The sequence below is a fragment of the Egretta garzetta genome, unplaced genomic scaffold (assembly GCF_000687185.1).
Source record: "Egretta garzetta isolate BGI_Z169 unplaced genomic scaffold, ASM68718v1 scaffold310, whole genome shotgun sequence".
In the NCBI taxonomy this organism is placed as follows: Eukaryota; Metazoa; Chordata; class Aves; order Pelecaniformes; family Ardeidae; genus Egretta; species Egretta garzetta.
In genome coordinates this window covers 439805-457763 of record NW_009258296.1, presented here as the reverse complement: position 1 = coordinate 457763, position 17959 = coordinate 439805, and the positions used below count along the sequence as shown (strand labels likewise).

Below are 17959 nucleotides of genomic sequence, written 5' to 3'. Positions count from 1 at the left end.
CTTCTGGCCCCACCTGACCGCGGGGGCCTCCCCCCACCTGCTCTGCTGGGCTTTGCAGGGCCAAAAGTTAAAATGTGTGATGATATCCCAGGTAAGCATCTTCTGTGTGTCTTTCCAGAGCGATGTTGAGACTCAGGGCTTACCCACGCTTGCCCAGGAGGGCGATGAGAGCAGGCGTGGAAGTTACGAGGTGCTTGGTAATGCAGGGTGGGAGTTTGCAGCGCAGCCAGGCCTCGCCTGGCAGCAGAGCTGAGGTGTTTGAACGTAAGATGTGGTGTATGTGTTTTAGAAATATTCAGTGATGAAACTCCTAAACCGGTTCTGCTTATCAGAAACATTTGATTTTGCTTCCTGGGACAAGTGGAAACGTGTGGTTAAATGAACTCAAAACATCTCTTTTGGAAGACAACATTTTAGGGTTTTTTTAGCCTCTTTTATTTGACAACTTTGTAGTTAAGCTTTGCAGCTTAAGAAGGGCAGTGTTTTTATCGTATCCTTGAATTTTGCTTTTATAGTCATTTAGTGGAGTGTAGAAAAACCTTTGCTCTCTACAGTAAGTGTTTAGACCTCAATAGTTAGCATGCATGGTTGTTTTGCTTTTTTTTGTTTGTAGAGGAGTAGTTGTTGAAATGAGTTAGTGTGTGACAGTAGGCCATGAGCAGCATAATTTAGTACAGTCAATATATATAATGGCACATATTTTTCAGCTGTGATAAAAGGGGTAAATACACCCAGGCATCTTAAATACCATCTTCCTTCATCAAAATACCATCCTTCCTTCTGTGTTCAACACAGAACAAGTGTTCTGTACCCATGCTAGGAAGCCATGCCAGGTAATTTTCTTCATTTTTGAAGATGGTACCCTACATAAATTATGGTTCTGGTTTAAAACCCCAAAAGTTAGTGGATCAGTTTAGTTAAAGTAGCAATTCTTCCTTTGGCTTGTACAGCATTATTTTCTGGGGTTTTGTAACCTTTGCTTTGCTTTTCTTTCCCTTTTTTCATTCTGTTTCTCACTAGGTTTGCAGTTTGGTAATGCTCAAACCCTTGTCCAATGTGATTTATTCCACTTTGCACCTGGAACACTAGCTCTGACAAGTCACATGCAACTCATTAAACTCAAGCAAATGCTTAGTTAAAAACAAAGGCACTGTCGTATTAAATCATAGTTTTAATGTGAGAGTCTGAAGTCACATGTCACTTCAGATATTACTGTAAAAGAAAGTAATTCTGGAAATGCTTACTCTTATTTTAAACTTTGTTTTGCGTATTTAACAGTGTGCTGTATATAGCTGGTTTCATTTTTTCAGTCTTCCTTCTTGAATTTGAGAAATTGCTCAAAGACTTAGATGCTACTGGGAGAATTTCATGTGTGCAGTTTTTTTCATGCATTTGAGCATGTGTGAGAGACTGTACAAGTGCCTTAAAGTTTAAGAGATTAGAATAATGCTAGTTAGGTATATACTATTACGTGTAATTAGTTGAATATACTGTCTGTACTTCAATCCTTTGCATTGAAAAGAGTATGGAGTGGCTTACATGCAGGTCACAGGGTGTGGGGTAGAACTTATCAATGATGGTGGGGGGCTTTATGAAAGAGGTCTGCAAAATTATGAGTCCAATGGAGAGGTCGTGGTTTATGATCTTAGCATAAGAACTAATGGACCATCAGTTTAGGTCGTGGGATCCAAGTTCATAGCAGGCAAAAGCTTGTCAGCTAGTAGAGAGCAGACCTGCAAAATTCATAGTCAGAAGATATCAAATGCAAGAAGTTTGCATGTGTGGAAGGCGGAATGGAGCTACTTGAAAGAGAGAGGTCCACTGGGGTTTGCTGAAAAGACAAACTACACCTCACCCAGGAAATCTCTGTAGCTAAAAGAATAATTTAAGGACGAAGAATTTTAAAAGAGAGGTATTCTGTATGTTTGTGCTATTTTTTTTGTTACCTGGGTGTCAACTTATGGCCACTGCTTCTTGCACAATAGGGAGCTACATGGACATTTTTGTTTTCTTTTAGAGTATGTAATTTAAATAATTTTTAAAAATTAAGTATAATTATCACTGATCTAACTAATATGTTGTAGAGAATAATCCTGTGAGTGTACAATTCCAGGACCTCAGGAACTAGTGAGAAGAACCTATCTTCTCCTTGAGTTTTTTTCCACTGATGCGTAAAAATGGAAGAAGGTGAAGTTTCTTGCCTTCAGGAATTCCTCTTTTCTTTCCCATACCTCTGAAGAGTAACTGGGTTGATGCACCCAGAAAGGTGCACTGCCACTGGTCATAGTTAGGAAGTAGGAATACTTGCAAGCTTCTCTCTCTCTTGTTCCTTCCATAAAAACTTTTGCTGCGTTTCAGTGCTGCTGCTGACTTTCTCAGAAGGAGCAGGACTTTTATAAGACACAATGAAAGTTCTGAAACAAATCATGTATGTTCCTCTCTCTGTTTTGGGACAGCTTAGCAGGGGAAGTTAGAAATTGTTTCCACAAACACAAAAAGCCAACACTTCCTCAGTTCAGATTTGGAAAACTGTGTGTTATTTACTAGGTTTTTCTCTTTTTACTATGAATAGGGGAAGGCCTTGTATTTTTCTGCAAGAGATATTTTGTTGGGTTTTTCCTTGTCAGTATGATGTGAGTTCTTTGGACTCTGACACACTGCTGTTCTTATCTTCCTCTTTCTCTGTTAGCAGCATACATACTGTTTAAAAAATTATCTTTGTGCGTGAAATATAAAACTGAGATAGCTGAAAATGAAGCAGTTCAGTCATCTCTGTTGTTAATATTTGAAATGCTGTATTAAGACTGTAGTGAGACCACACAGAGGAACAGATTTTAACAGTTCCAGACTGGACAGCTATGTAAACAGTTTACTGAGTAATTAGCCACTTTGGTGAATGATATAGGTAAATGATGTGCTATTAAGTGTTCTTAAAGTACAATTCTGTCGTTGCTAAACATAAAGGTTTTTTTGCCCGTTCCAGGCTTTGTTAGGAGAAAGGTGATGTTTTCCTATGTCATTATATTTGTAAAACAATTTACTGACACTACAGTACTAGGTTCAGGTAGATCAGAAGTGTATCTAATGTAGAAGGCCTTTTTGACCAGTTCATGTGGTCTGTTAATTGGACACTAAACCTGCAAGCATCAGCATATCAGTGTTTGCCTGTGTGAAACCACTGTAGAACAACTTATTGTTTCAGAATATGGCTTTTACGTGAGATTTTTTCCTGTAGATTTTCAGATATTTATAAAGTAGCAGCACTTCAGCAAATTACAATCATCTAGCTCAGAATTTGATTCTCAAATATAATCAGTATCCTAATTCTAGTGCTACCTTCAGTAAAATCTTTTACCCTAAGTTGTATGCATTTTGTGAGGTAAATTTATATTTGATGTTTTATTAGTGTGGCAGAATTAAATACTTTTTATATTTGGCCAGTTTATCACTATGTCTGTTTGTTTGGTTTTTTACAGATAATTGGCATATTGGAGAGAAATGCCTTGCCCCTTGTCTTGAAAATGGGAAACTTCATGAAGGAACAATAGCCTCTATTGAAAAGGACAAGAATGGAAAATCGTTTGCTGTTGTATCATTCTTGGACTCCAAAGAAAGGAAAATACTAATAACTAAACTTTGTAGAGTCAAAGCCAGTAGAGGATCGTGGAAAAACTTAATATTTGATGATGGTGATCTGGAAAAGCCTTATTTTCCTGACCAAAGTCTTCCATCGCCTGCAGTTGCTTTTAAATTATCTGACAATGGCGATTTTATCCCATATACAATTAACAGGTACCTGCGTGATTATCAAAGGGAAGGAACCCAATTTCTGTATGGACACTATGCTAATAAAAGGGGGTGTATTCTTGGAGATGATATGGGCCTTGGAAAGACAATACAGGTATTCTTTTCGATTGTTACCTTGAGAGAGTAGATAACTCTTTTTGGCAGTGTGTTTTCTGTGAGATGTGAATCTGTCTGGTTTTAAGTTAGCAGCTTGGCAACTATGGTCTTTGCCCCCACTCTCTTTTCTCCCTCCATGTGTCAAATGCAAGCTCATTCCTTCACTGACAAATTCTGGCTGTAGTGTCTGTTGGCCTTTTATTTAAGAGAATATCAGCAGACACCCATCAGTGCAAAAAAGTATTGTTCTGTAGCAAACTAGCAAAACTTCTCTGGACATAGCATTTTGTGGTGCATCATGGATTTGTGTAGCTGCTGCTGATCTGCTAACAGATGTTTATAAAACTAAACTGCATCCATTTACCTTATGTTTTACTTAAGTTTGGCCATGTTTCTTGTCCATGGCAGTTTAAAAACTCTGTGGTTATGGAATTTTGTTTCTTCTCAGAACTGCAAATATCTGATTTCCTATAGTAAGCATCATCTATACAAGGTAGCAGTAAATCGGGGGCGGGGGGGGAGGGAAATTGAGTTGTCTCGCTTCCATCCCTTTTATTTTTTGAGTCTCAGAACCGATTCTGTAATGACCTGGTCATGTTTATCACACAGTGACAGTGTATTCTTGTGTGGGATTCACATCTAGTGGTTCTTTCTTTTAATTGCAGTGTCAAGTTCGCAGAAAGGTAGAAGTTTGGAAGAGTATCTTTTGCATTTTTTATAAAACACGGTATTTGTGGTTTTCAGGTTCAGTATGGGAAAGGCAGTTGAGGGGATATGAAGTAAAAGAGGATTTCACTTGTTTAGAAAAGATTAATATGTATGAAAGAATAAATATTAGTTAAACTTCAAGTAGCAAGTAACTGATTTAGTCTTACAGAAAATTTGTCTTATGTTTGTCAGTTGGCTGAACCTTATTATTTATGAAGTATAGGTTGATTTATGAGATAGAGACTTTTCTAGAAGACTTTTGCATTTTAATATTTTTTGTACTTCTGAACTGATTTTTGCTTAAATGGCCTGACTCTATGTTGCTATCATTTCAAGCTGGAATTGAGGTGGAGGCAAGTAGAACAGTGTTGTTTCTTAACTTGATTGCAGTAAGTTAAAGTTTCCTATTTGGGCCTTTAGGTTGTTTCCTGGTTTATCTGGAAGAGCCAAAGGTTTCTCAGCAGTTGCCCTTTTACAGCTTTTTGCTATTGTTACAAATTTGTGATGTGTAATTTTTCCAAAAATTGAGGATCTGGAAGACACATGGAGATTTTATGTTCAGTTGAATTTCATTCTTATTCTTGAAAGGATTAAAAAAAAAATGGAAGTCAAACAACACATGCAAACTTGCAGTTCCTCTTAGACTCAGTTTATATGAAATATTACGTAAAAAAATGTTTGGTTTTCTTGTACATACCTCTTTCCCACCCTGTGGCCCCATATGTAATGGGTTTCCTCTGTCTTCTGCTCATATACCTTTACTCTTCTTGGGTATTTTTCCTGCATTCGTGTACTCCTGGCTGGTTCTTTTCCCCACGTTGTTAGAGGGAGAAAGTGCAGGAAATTTCCTCTTTTCTTCTGAAATCAGCAGATGGCAGTTTTACCTCTGTCCTGCTATGAGTAGCTGCTACACAGCTGCAAAAGGAAGCTGGTTGCTCACAGTAAAGGGGGCCTGTTGAATTTTGAAAAGAAGGGCACTTCTCTGATGATGCACCTGGTTCCTGCTGCTTCATAGCCTCGTGGATACCAAATGGGTTTTACAGGTTTGAATGATCTGGCCAGATATCTCTGTCCTTTCTTCCTCTTTTGGATTACCATGGGAACACCCTGGAATAGCCTATGCTGGGATGTTTGTCCCTGCTGTGGTGTAATAAGTGTCTTCTCAGTTCAAAGGGAAATCACCTTGACTCATTTGAGGCAGATGAGAGAGTGTTTTTAAACTAAAAGAGGGTAGATTTAGACCAGATAGGAAGAAATATGTTGACCGTGGTGGTGAAACACTTGAACAGGTTGCCCAGAGAGGCGATAGATGCCCCATCCCTGGAAACATTCAGGGAGAGGTTGGATGGGGCTCTGAGCAACCTGATCCAGCGGAAGATGTCCTTGCTCATTGCAGGGCGTGTGTGGACTAGGTGGTCTTTAAAGGGCCCTTCCAACCCAAACCATTCTGTGATTCTATGATAATCTAGACCCAAACACAACAGAAAGAACTAGTTTTGAAATTAACAATAGGAATTGGAAGGAAAGGAACACACACGCATAACAGTAAAAATCTGGCCTCTCGTTTAAACCTCTTCTTCCTTTTGCAGAAGTAATGTTGGGAGTATAGTTAGCAAGTATCTCTTCCTTCTGTTTTCCTCATCTAAGGTTCAAGTGCCCTCCTGAAAATGAGAAAAATGGCAAGGCATCTTTGGATTTTGCTGGCTCGTTTGTAACCTCTTCTGTATTTTTGGGACTTCTCCACTTGGAGTGTGAAAGAGTAGAGAAATGAATTGTTCTTATCATGAATGCAGGATTCTCCAAGGGAAGGGGTTCTATTTTAAAAAGACATTGATTTAAAACAAACAAAAAACCACCCCAAACCAAACAAAAAACCCAGTATACCCAAACTCCCTTTCTAAATCCCACCCAGGATTTTGTCCTAAGTGTTTATTTTCAGTGGAACTAATTAACTTTCTGTTTGCATTTTTGTACATAAACACTGAAAGTAATTTTCTTTCTCAAGGTCATTTCGTTTTTGGCTGCAGTGTTACACAAAAAGGGAACACGTGAAGATATTGAAAACAATATGCCAGAATTTTTACTGAGGACAATGAAAAAAGAAGCGAAGTGTAACCCCAAGAAGGTACAGCTTTTAGGGATACGAGTTTAAAGATTGGTAAAAGGCAATACTTGGATTTTTTGTTTGTTTGATTACTTTAGGAGTTCGTGTATATTAATTTTTAAAATTCAGCTACTTAGGTAGATTGGGGCTTCATGACTTCCTAGTAGTGTTAAGGAAGCCTTCAGTTTTCTAGACTGTCAGTGTATCATCTAATCTAGCTGTTCCTGTCTAATCTGTTAATACTGTTCATCTGCACTAACACAAAACATTTGGAAATACATGGATGAGATTTGTGGCTAGAATACCTTGAAAAGCCCACATCAGTGGGTAAAAAACTACAGTTTGTGTGATTGTGTTTCTAAAGTACAAAAAGCATGTGTGTATATATTAACATGATATTTAAATAATTATGGCAAGTGCATATATTTGGAGAATTTATTGCTAATATTCTTGTGACCTTGCATATTTTCTTGAATGACTGTCATAATATTAGAAGTAAGGTTGACTGATAATCTAGGTAATCAAATACAGCAGATAAAGATACATGTAAAAGTTTTGTGTGAATGAGAGATATCTAAAGATCATTTTAACTTTACTTGCCACAGGACCCATGCAATCTCTATTTTCCATTGCTATTTTTATTTTATTGGAATAATTGGAATATTTAACTGACAGGATGGTTCATATGGCACTAGGTCCATGAATAATGTATACAGGTTCCTCAGGAAAGATAAGGCAGAGAAGAAGAGGTGAAGGGATAGCACTTCATATGGAAAAAAAAAAAAAAAAAAAAAAACCAAACCAAACAAGAATGCTTCTGACTGGGAATTAGAGAAGATGAGTTGCACTTTCAGGACAATTAAATATTGGAACAGGTCACAGAGAGAGGTTGTGGAGAGCCCTGTCCTTGGGGGTTTTGAATACTGGTCTAGGGAAAACCCTAAATGTCTGAATTTGGTGTAGTCCCTGCTTTGACCAGAAAGCTGGACTAGAAACTTCCTGAGATCCCTTCCCACCTCACTGACTTTATTATTCTATGATATTAAATGAGTTGTATGAGCTGTCTTGGATTTTTAAACCCTTTTCAGGTCCTTCTGGTTTGATTATATATTGACTTTCCTTGTGGACTGAAGGAAGCTGTTTACCCTCTTCATCATTTTGTTTTCTCCATCTGTAAAACATTTTATGGTACACAGGTACAGAGGCTATAACAAAGCAAAGTGATAGTATCTCCTGTCTTATCACAACTGTTAGAGTATAATTTGAATAAGTAGCACTACTTCTGTATCCTTTGTAGTACTACAGTATTTTTTTCTGTACTATTTACCTAATCTGAGTAAACTGATTACTTTTGAATTTATATTGGTTCTTCAGATGCTTTTTACACTGTGCTTTGAAGCGACAGAATTAAACATTTCAAACTATAAAGCAGTAAAATAAATATCATGATTTTGATGTTTCCTCTTTTAGGAAGTCCTATGTTGTAGTTTTTCCAGTAATATTATAACAGCTATTTGTTTTCAGACTTTCCTCATAGTGGCCCCTCTTTCAGTGCTGTACAACTGGAAGGATGAGTTAGACACATGGGGGTACTTTAAGGTCTGTATCTTACACGGCAGTAAAAAGGATGATGACTTGAGTCGCATCAAGCAAGGGAAATGTGAAGTTGCCCTTACAACGTATGAGATACTTCGCCTGTATTTGGATGAATTTAACAGGTACTGATTTTAATGTATTTTTCTACACACAGAATTTTAACTAAGTTTGCATTGTTCTTTGCAAGTACTTATTCTTTCCTTGTAATGTATTTACTGTTAAATCCAATAACTTGTGTTGAAGAGGAGAGTCCCATTTAACTTTGGAGAGTTTATCCCATACTAACGTTGTAGTGGGATGCTTGGGAGAAGTTTGAACAGTTTTCAGAAAGCTAATTTTTTGCTGTTAACCTGTTCATGAAGTGTTCCCTAAAACATGGAGGAATTGCTTGCTTGAAACCTGGTGGTAGCTAAAAGATAAGCAGGAGATTTTTTTTATCTTTCAATACAGTGTAAGGAGGAAAAATTTAGAATTTTTAGCAAATGTTCAGAAGGTATTTTCCTTGTTATTTGCACTTTTCACCAGCTTGGTGATATTCCTGAGTCCTAAAAACTTTGAGATACAAGATGTGTATATGTGTCTCTGTGTAGTTTTAAATACTTGATGGACTTAGCAAAATCAAGGTCTTTCTGACAGCAGGCTGTATTAGAAATCCTACTTTATTTCCTCCATAGCAGTCAGCATTTTCACACTAGGAATGCTGCCTTTCCTTTGGCTACGGTCAGGAGTACTTAGCCTCTCATCTGATCCTAGTGGTCCTCTTAGAATCATAGAATCACTTTGGTTGGAAAAGACCTTTAAGATTGTCAAGTCCAACCTTTAACCTATCCCTGACATCCCACCACTAAACCATGTCCCTGAGCACCTCATCTATCCTTCTTTTAAATACCTCCAGGGATGGGGACTCGACCACCTCCCTTGGGCAGCCCATTCCAGAGCCTGACAACCCTTTCAGGGAAGAAATTTTTCCTAATGTCTAGCCTAAACCTGCCCTGACGCAACTTCAGACCGCTGCCCCTCATCCTATCATCTGTTACCAGGGAGAAGAAGCCAACCCCCACCTCGCTACAGCGTCCTTTCAGGTAGTTGTAGAGGGTGATAAGGTCTCCCCTCAGCCTCCTCTTCTCCAGGCTAAACAACCCCTCTTTCCTTACATCATCTTGGAAGCAGGGTACAAGTTGTGCAGCTAGTAGTAGCAGCCTGCCCTTAGCAGTTGGTGGCTCTGCAGATCTTGTTTTAGGTGTTGGGAAAGGTCCAGCCCCAGCGAGTGTCCTAGTGTTCTGGACAGCCATCACCAAAACAGTCAGATCTCCAGCTCTGTCTGCGCTCAGATCTGAAAAAGAAGCACAGATAGGAGACTGAAAGAGTTGTGTTACCATACATTAATTCTTGCTGTTGTCTTTCTGAGGAACTCTTCCGGCTTAGTCATTGGATAGACAGTGGTCAGGAAGTAGGTGCATGTGCAGAGCAGGTCTGATGTACAACTGACTGCTTGTAAATATATTACTTCAGCATACAGATTTTCCAAACTGTTTCTGCAGAGCATGTGATTGAGTGGGCCTGTGATCTTGACACTGGAAGAGTCTTGCTTAGCTAGAATGATGGATTTGCCTCAAAAACTGGTCTTAAATAATCAATTATCACTAATAAGAATGTGTAGACTCAGTTACGCATGTAAATCAGTGTAATGAGAAATTAAGTGAAATTAAGTTGAAGGACCAAGCATATGGTGATCTGATGGGCTCCCATCAGAAATTCCAATTTTTGGCAGATTTTAGGAATGAAGGAACTCTGTATTCAGCAGACATCAAAAATGCCACAAGATCAGCCTTCAGATTAGTGAATTTAATGCAGCCTGCTCAGGAGAGAGGTTTCCTTCTAAATATGTGTGTTTTAGCTTTTTGCTGCTTGAAGTATCATCAAAGTGGATATGATTTTGTTCTGAAATACTCATTCATATATGTAAAGCAATCTCATAATGTTAACAAATCTCTTCCTAGCAACTTGATGGCTTAAATTAGTATCACAGTACACCTCCAAGTATTATGCTTGACCTGGCTGCAAAATATCTTTTGGTCGCTGCTTCTAGATATGTTCCTCCTAGTCACAAAATCACAGAATATTAGAAGTCCTCTGCCATATTGGTATCATACTGGTATTAAAGAAGTTGAGTGATGCTTTCAGTCTACTTCTAGTTACGTTGGATAGGTTTTGTTGGAAAAGTGAAGCACACCTGTGTTAAGCATGTTTCAAGAGAAAATTCAGAAATTTATTTAATTTTTCTAAATCTTACTTATGAGTGGAATTGGTGCTGGTGGGATGTGCTGGTTTGATTGCTCCAGAGACTGAAAGCTACTTTCTTCACAGACAGCATTGGATGCAGTTAACAGTAGTTCATTTATTTGGCTATATAATTGAGCCATTATACTCAACTATGGCAACTGAATTTACTAAACAAACAGAATATAAGGAAACTGAGTAGTATAATCCAATGTAAAACAGGAAAACCAAAAAGTAATAGTGTCTTATAATAATCATGGCTACATGCGTAGCTGACTGCACTTTCTATGTGTATGTGGAATGATGGAGTGAGTAATTTCAGTTAATACAATATTTCTTGTTGCTCTGCAGTGTAGAATGGTCTGCTGTGATAGTGGATGAAGCACATAGAATCAAGAATCCAAAGGCTCAAATAACTCAAACGATGAAGTCATTAAAATGCAGTGTTCGCATAGGTCTTACTGGAACCATTCTTCAAAACAATATGAAGGAGCTTTGGTGTGTTATGGACTGGTAAATAAAATAGGGTTTTTTTAATGACTTAAACATATCTATATTAACCATGCAGTGGGACTGGGATAGGGCTGGATGATTTGGATGAATCTGTGTCAAAAACTACAAACCACGACCCTCCTCCAAAAACCCCCAATGTTTTGTGAGACTGTATGTTTTTCTGTAGATGTATTGGAGGTAAGCTCCTAGTAGATACATCTGCAGTATCTATTTTGCAGTTATTTAATAAATTTGGAGCTCCTCTTACCATCTGGCTTCTTTGGGGAATTTGGGAAGCAGTTAAAATTATTTTCTTTTTTCCCCTATATTTACCTTTCATTTTAAGGGTACTGTTTTCATCTTCTTTGTATCTCCTCCACACAGTAGATTGAGAATCATTACAGAGTTTCAAACAATGCTGGGCCTTTGCTCTGTGCAGGTCATTCTGACTTCCTTAGAAGTTGAAAGCTCTAGTGATTGTTAATTTAAGATCTCTTGCTGTTAGCCAGAAACAGTTTATGGTATGTTTTTAATCAATGGAAAGGGATAGTCTCCCTTGGAGTAAAGAAAATACTGTTACTCCTTCACACACACCCCACCCCCCCCTTTGTTTTTTAATAGGGCTGTACCAGGACTTTTGGGTAGCAGACTACATTTCAAGAAGAAATTTTCTGATCCAGTGGAGCATGGCCAGAGGCACACTGCAACTAAAAGAGAGCTAGCAACAGGTCGTAAGGCCATGGTGAAGCTAGCAAGAAAAATGTCTGGCTGGTTTCTGAGACGTACCAAAGCTCTTATCAGTGATCAGTTGCCAAAAAAGGAAGACAGAGTAAGAGCGCCTGCACATTTCAAATACAATGCTAATGAATATATCTCGTCTTTTTTGTTTTCTTGTGGTGTTTTTTCTATTTCATCATGCCTTTAATAGTTTATGATTTTCTTTTGGACTTAGGAGTTTAAGAAGAATCCAGAGCTTTGGAAAAAATGCACATGCATGCTTTGTTCACGTAATTACTATGATTGCATGTTGAAATAGAGTTAATCAAGCATGAAAATGCTCAGCTAGACTTCTGACTAGTGATTTACACATCTATTTTATGTGCACTTTTGTATTTATCCGTGCAACCCCAATGCAATGTATGTAAATCTCTTGAGATTCTTTGTAGGACTGCTGAATTTGGAGCTTGACACTTTGTACATAGAACAGCATGCGTTTAGTTTTTAACTCCCTCATTTTCGATCACTAAATGAAAGAAACCCACCAAACCTAAAGCTGGTTGCTGGAGGTCTGTAATCCTGTTCATCTAATGGCATTGTGAACATTATATAGAGTGATGACACTAAGAGTTCTGATAAAATCTTATTAGATATATTTGTGCTTTCCTTCTAAGTAGACAAACACATTAGTTTGCAGCTGATTTTGTTTTCAAATTTTGGTATTCTTCATCCTTAGCGTATAATAATGTCGTCTAAACTGTTTTCTGAAGGAAAGATTAACACAAATGTCAGTCAGTTGCTTTTCTAAATCTAGCGGGTTTTATTCTTTTCATTCTCTTGTTAATGTGAGTATATGTTCAAGTTACTGCTGTATTATTATAGCTCAGCATGGTGCTGCTGCTGTGTGGGTGGCCTAGGTTAGGGAATGATCTTGGGATTTCTGTCTCCTGCTGCTTAAGACTAAAGATGTCATGGAGATGCCACCCATGGTCTCTAAGAAGAGGGATAAGGGTTTTGGCCATAGCACTGTGTAGATCCTTGCCTTCTCATTGCTTATTCTGTTTATACTGCCTGTGGTAGTGCCCTACAACAGCTAGTGCCTAAAAAGAGGAAAGAAAGGGTAAATTAAGTAACTGGCAAAGCAGAGGAGAATCCTTAATTACAATTATACATTTATTTCTTGCACTTTTCCCTCCTCCTCCTATTCTTCCACAAAAGCTGTACTGAAGGGTTTATAGAAACCTCACAGCAGGTTTTTATAGCTTGATATTGATACTCTGTGTAGAATTGTCGAAGGGGATAAAATAACTATACATACATTTTGGCTACAGTTTTCCTACTATTTTGGTGTTAAGATCCAGATTTTTTCATTTGGTGGCAGAATAATTTCATGTAACTATTTGAGCAAAAATATATTTGTTTTCTACTTTATTTTCAATGTTTTATGTTTTTTGATGTGGTGCTCTTTGCATTTCCTTGTATGCTGCACATAATTGTGTTTTGGGGGTTCTCTGTCTTTGGCAGATGGTATACTGTTCCCTGACCGAATTCCAGAAAGCGGTGTACCAGGCTGTGCTGGAGACAGAAGATGTAAGCTTAGTATTACGAGCAGGAGAGCCCTGTAGCTGCAACAGTGGTCGTAAAAGGAAGAACTGTTGTTACAAAGTAAGAACTTGCACTGTTTGAATCTTATAATATAGTCTTCTGTTTGCGTGGTAGATACATGGTCTCTCTTGAGTCTCTGCTGATGAAAAGCTGGTTGCTTGTGGTTGTAGGCCAACTGCTTGGGAAATTATGACTGGAAACATGGGCGGTTGCATCACGAGCATGGTGGAGTTAGGCACTTTGGGATTACAGCAAAGCTGCTTTGCATGCCCTGGGCAGATGGTTGTTAAACATGCAGTAAATTCTGAATTTGTTGTATTAATAAGTGCACCTGTGAAACAGTTGATGTTGGCAAAGATATTGCACTGGGATATTCAGTACATGTCAGGTGTGCTGCTCCCATACGCCTCAGGCGGTCAGCACAGAAGCTGCAAATCAGAGGCATCCTAGACCCAGTAGGTTGTCTGGGCTTTGCTTGTGTTACATTTACAGTTGGATTGTATCTTTCTGTGCCACTAACATGCACTGGGCTTTGCTGCATTCAAGAGGGAACTCCTGACAGTAGCCATAGAGCATAAGGAGAACTTTGTTCACAAGTAACAGCTCTGTAGATTTCTTCTATTGTCTCTGGAATTCATTAACACTCAATTAGTCTAGCCTTGTTTTTGTTTTGTCCCTATCACTCAGTAGGCTCAGATTAAGCATGCCTTTTTAACATTTAGACGTATATGTCTCATACTTGCTTCTCCATATTTTCTTTCTGGCCTGTTTGGATTCTTGTATAGTGCTGTGTTTTGTTTTGGTTTTTTCTTCCCCCAGATGATGTAGTTTATTCAGTCTTCTGAATTTTTCTTTAAAAACAATCCCTCTATCAGCCTGTTTAATATTCCATGGTTACTAGCATTAGTTCTTTGCAGGCTTCTGTTTCTTGTGATGTTTTGTAGAAAAAAAGTAAAATGCTGTTGAACTTAATTCACAAAGGGCATTAGGCAGGCCTGCAGATACTTAAGTGCTCTTATGGACTGTCTTATTCCAAGGTTAACCATGAAATTTAGTAACTTGAGAAGGAAAAGGAAAATAAATATTGGTCAAATCAGCCAACCATAACCAGAAAAATAGCTGATGCTGCTGCTGCATTGTGGAATGTTTGAAGTTGTTTGAATTATGTTACTTAAGATGTTTATATAAAACTTTATACACTTCTGCTGTAGAGAAAAGTAAAGTTAGCAGTTGTAGGTTAAGAAGTCATTCAAACAGCTCTGGTTTGATTTACAATTAAATCAGTTGTAAAGTTACTGCCTTTTTGTCTACTAAGGAATTCTTAGTTATCTTAGTAATTTATGTAGATATCACGCTATCCAAAATTTTTAGCAAACTATGAACATAGCTGTGTGTGTGTGTTGGTTTTTTTTTCCTTTTTGAGAAGATGTTTTGTATCAATATGATCACAAAGCTGAGGGAGAAAACCTTGCTGCATTTTTGTTTGAAATGCAGTATGCATCTCTGGGGTCAATTATAGTAGTACTAAGAATCACTAATGCTTTGAACTTTGTAAGAATAGCACTTACTTTAGATTATTTCTCATTTTCAGGAGTATTTGTTTGTATAAACATCTTTTTTTCTTTTTTATAGGTAAATGCTCATGGTGAAACAATTAAGTCACTGCGCTTTAGTTACCTGACAATCCTACAGAAGGTTGCAAATCATGCTGCACTGCTGCAGACAGACAACACTAGTAAGCAGCAGGTTAGTTTCAGAAGTAGCTAAAAAATACTTGTGGAAAATGGGATGAAAAATCTTGAACTAAACTTGCTGCTGGCTTCCTTTTTAAGTCTTAATGAACTGTAATTAAGATATTTTGCAAAATTCCTTTTCCATTCACTAATTCAGAATGTAGCACTTATTTAATAGGTAAGAGATGTTACACAACAGTATTAATGCATATCTGAAAATAAGGGTTATAAAAACATTGGAGAGTTCTAGGGGGAAGAGTAATTTTTAGTGATTTTTGATAATGCCATTTCTGATTCTGTTCCATTTATGACAAATGCCTAGTAAGAGGAATATCTTTGTGCAAGTAATTAAATAATATGCAATTAGAGTGTGTTGTTTTTTTCCAGAATTTTATATTCAGAGCTGAGCTTCTTCAAATAATGAGAAACATCAGAAATGTAGAAAAATGATCAATGAGAGAACAGTATCAGTTTATCTAGTTACTGTGGCAAGTAACCTACATGACTCAGAAATGGCAGAGTTTTTAAAAATGCTTGTATGTGATTCTTAAGATCCAAAAATGAGCAAAGGGATGTTACCGCTTCCTCTCAGAAGCCACAAGGCAATGGAAATGAGAAAATCCTAGCTAATTTTGGCAAGTTTGTTCCATTAAAGCATTTTAGGAAATGTTACTGTTGGTGTCCAGGGCCTAATTCTCAGTAAATACACAAATGTTTTCCATGTTGCCTTTTTTTAATATTGTGTATGTAGTTTTTGTTGTAATAACATTTGAGAGTTTAAATAGCCACTAAAATAATGTATGAGCATTTTGACACTTACTGTATTTTATGGCATACATAAATACTAACTGCTGCAACATCTACTGAAGAAACTGATATTTTGTAGTAGTCCTTACCTTTAGTATAAAAGTCCATCACATGTGTTATTCTTAGGTGAGAGATGAGATCCTTCCTGCTCCTCTGGAAAAGTAGACTTAAAGTGTGTGGTCACGTTCAAATTCAGAGCTACCCAAATTCTAGCAGTGGAGCTTTAATGTGGCTTTTGAACAGTTTAAATGCATTTCCCATGTTGTTTTTTTGTCCTATCAGTGGATCAATATGTAATTCCCATATTGGCTTATCGTGCCAGAGGGTCAAGAGAAATAACTCAACTGTTGGGTAATGCAAACCTCAAGCCAACAGAGTTCTTGAGACTGGCAATTCTGGCCAGTCCTATTGCAGTCTCTGCCCAGGAGCAGAAATTTTGGGCATCTCTTACTCTAGCAACTGGAATCCATGGTTTCAGGTTAGGATCCTCTTTCTTTAAGTGAAGCAAACCAAAACACACAGGAGATGTTTCATCCAGCACTTCTGTAGTGAAATGAATAAAAACACATAACTTTCTGCTTGAGTTACTTTGGCAGATTTCTTGTTTCAACCTGTTTAACTGCTTGTGTGTCTTACTCGTGTCACAATATAGTTCTGATTTTTAACACCTATTCAAACTTTCTGCTTTTCTTCCAGGAAGCACATATCAAACGGGTATGCAGCCAGGTATTTTCCATCTTTCCAGATTTTGTGCAGTTAAGCAAAGATGCAGCCTTTGAAACAATTTCAGATCCAAAGTACAGTGGGAAAATGAAGGTAAACCTCTTCTTTAGGGGAAAAATAAGTAATATTAATAGATCTGCAGCTGTAGTATATGGATATAAGAAAATGTACACCTAATAGTTGTGGGGTTTTAATCATTCTGTTTATGGTGGTGGTACCACAGCAGAAATCTGTCTTGGATTGGGGTGCCACTAGGCAAAGATAAGAGTGATCTGTGATGCTAAGATATCCTAAGATGTTAGTGTCATATGTAGTGATGGTCATGGAAATGAAACTTGCAATCAAGGGGTTTGGAGTCATGTTGTCATGACAGTTCAATGAAACAAACCATTGACTCAGTGGCAGTCAGAAATGTTTGGGAAAGGAAAAAGAGCAAAAGAAAATCCTTATGGACTTAGGTTTGTGCAGACCTTCAATATTGTGGGTAGTTCCAGTCCCTTCTCTCAAAAACCATGTGTTAGACCTTGAAAAGGTTCAGAGAAAGGCTACAATCACTTGATTGGTGCTGTGGGACAGAAGCAACCAAGTAGGCTAGGACTCTCCAGAAAAAATGTCTTAGGATGAATGTGAGAGGGACAATCATGAGTAGCATGGAACTGGTGAAGATGCACTGACCGCTTACTGTCTTTTCTAACCCTTTGGACATCAAATGAAGCTAATGGGAGGCAGGCTAAAGATGAACAAAATAAGTGTGTTAAGTGTAAACCTATAAAAGTCCTTACCTCAGAAACTGGTTTTACAGGGCAACAGGATGAATAACTGAAAAATACGTCTAATGTAGCTAATGAAAAAGAAAACTATATTAGGTTTAGTAGTGTTCCTGATCTGAGAGCAACTGGAGGGTGAGAAGCTATGCAGAATGGTGTATACTATATTTTTCTCTATATATAAACCTGGATATTCACAGTTGCCGATTGGGACTAGGGGGGAGGGCTGGGCCGGGCCGGGCCACGTTTTTTGTGGCAGTAATGGTTGTAATTACTTTATTGATTTGCTATTATGCAAGCAACATCTTTCTTTTCTCGTATTGCATACATGTGAGAGGCCAGCATATGAACCTCATGAGGTTCAACAAGGCCAAGTGCAAGGTCATGCACCTGGGTTGGGGTAACCCCCAGTATCAATACAGGCTGGGGGAAGAAAGGATTGAGAGCAGCCCTGCCAAGAGGGACTTGGGGATGCTGGTGGATGGAAAGCTGGACATGAGCCGGCAGGGGGTGCGGGCAGGCCA

At 38.0% G+C, this 17959-nt stretch overlaps 1 protein-coding gene across 7 annotated transcripts in view; it reads left to right on the top strand.

The window, feature by feature from the left end:
• Window positions 1–6: 6 nt before the first annotated feature.
• ERCC6L2 (ERCC excision repair 6 like 2) overlaps window positions 7–17959 on the top strand; it is a 59040-nt gene continuing 41087 nt past the window's right edge. For all 7 annotated transcript variants that reach the window (XR_004841933.1, XR_004841931.1, XR_004841930.1 and 4 more), the window contains exons 1-9: window positions 7–91; window positions 3477–3901; window positions 6617–6736; window positions 8240–8433; window positions 10943–11104; window positions 11705–11912; window positions 13325–13465; window positions 15038–15151; window positions 16642–16761. Coding sequence is in view for 3 of the 7 variants with exons in the window: in XM_009638501.2 (XP_009636796.1) it covers window positions 73–91; window positions 3477–3901; window positions 6617–6736; window positions 8240–8433; window positions 10943–11104; window positions 11705–11912; window positions 13325–13465; window positions 15038–15151; window positions 16642–16761 (1503 nt within the window). In the remaining 4 variants the exon portion in view is untranslated. The remainder of the gene's footprint in view (window positions 92–3476; window positions 3902–6616; window positions 6737–8239; window positions 8434–10942; window positions 11105–11704; window positions 11913–13324; window positions 13466–15037; window positions 15152–16641; window positions 16762–17959) is intronic.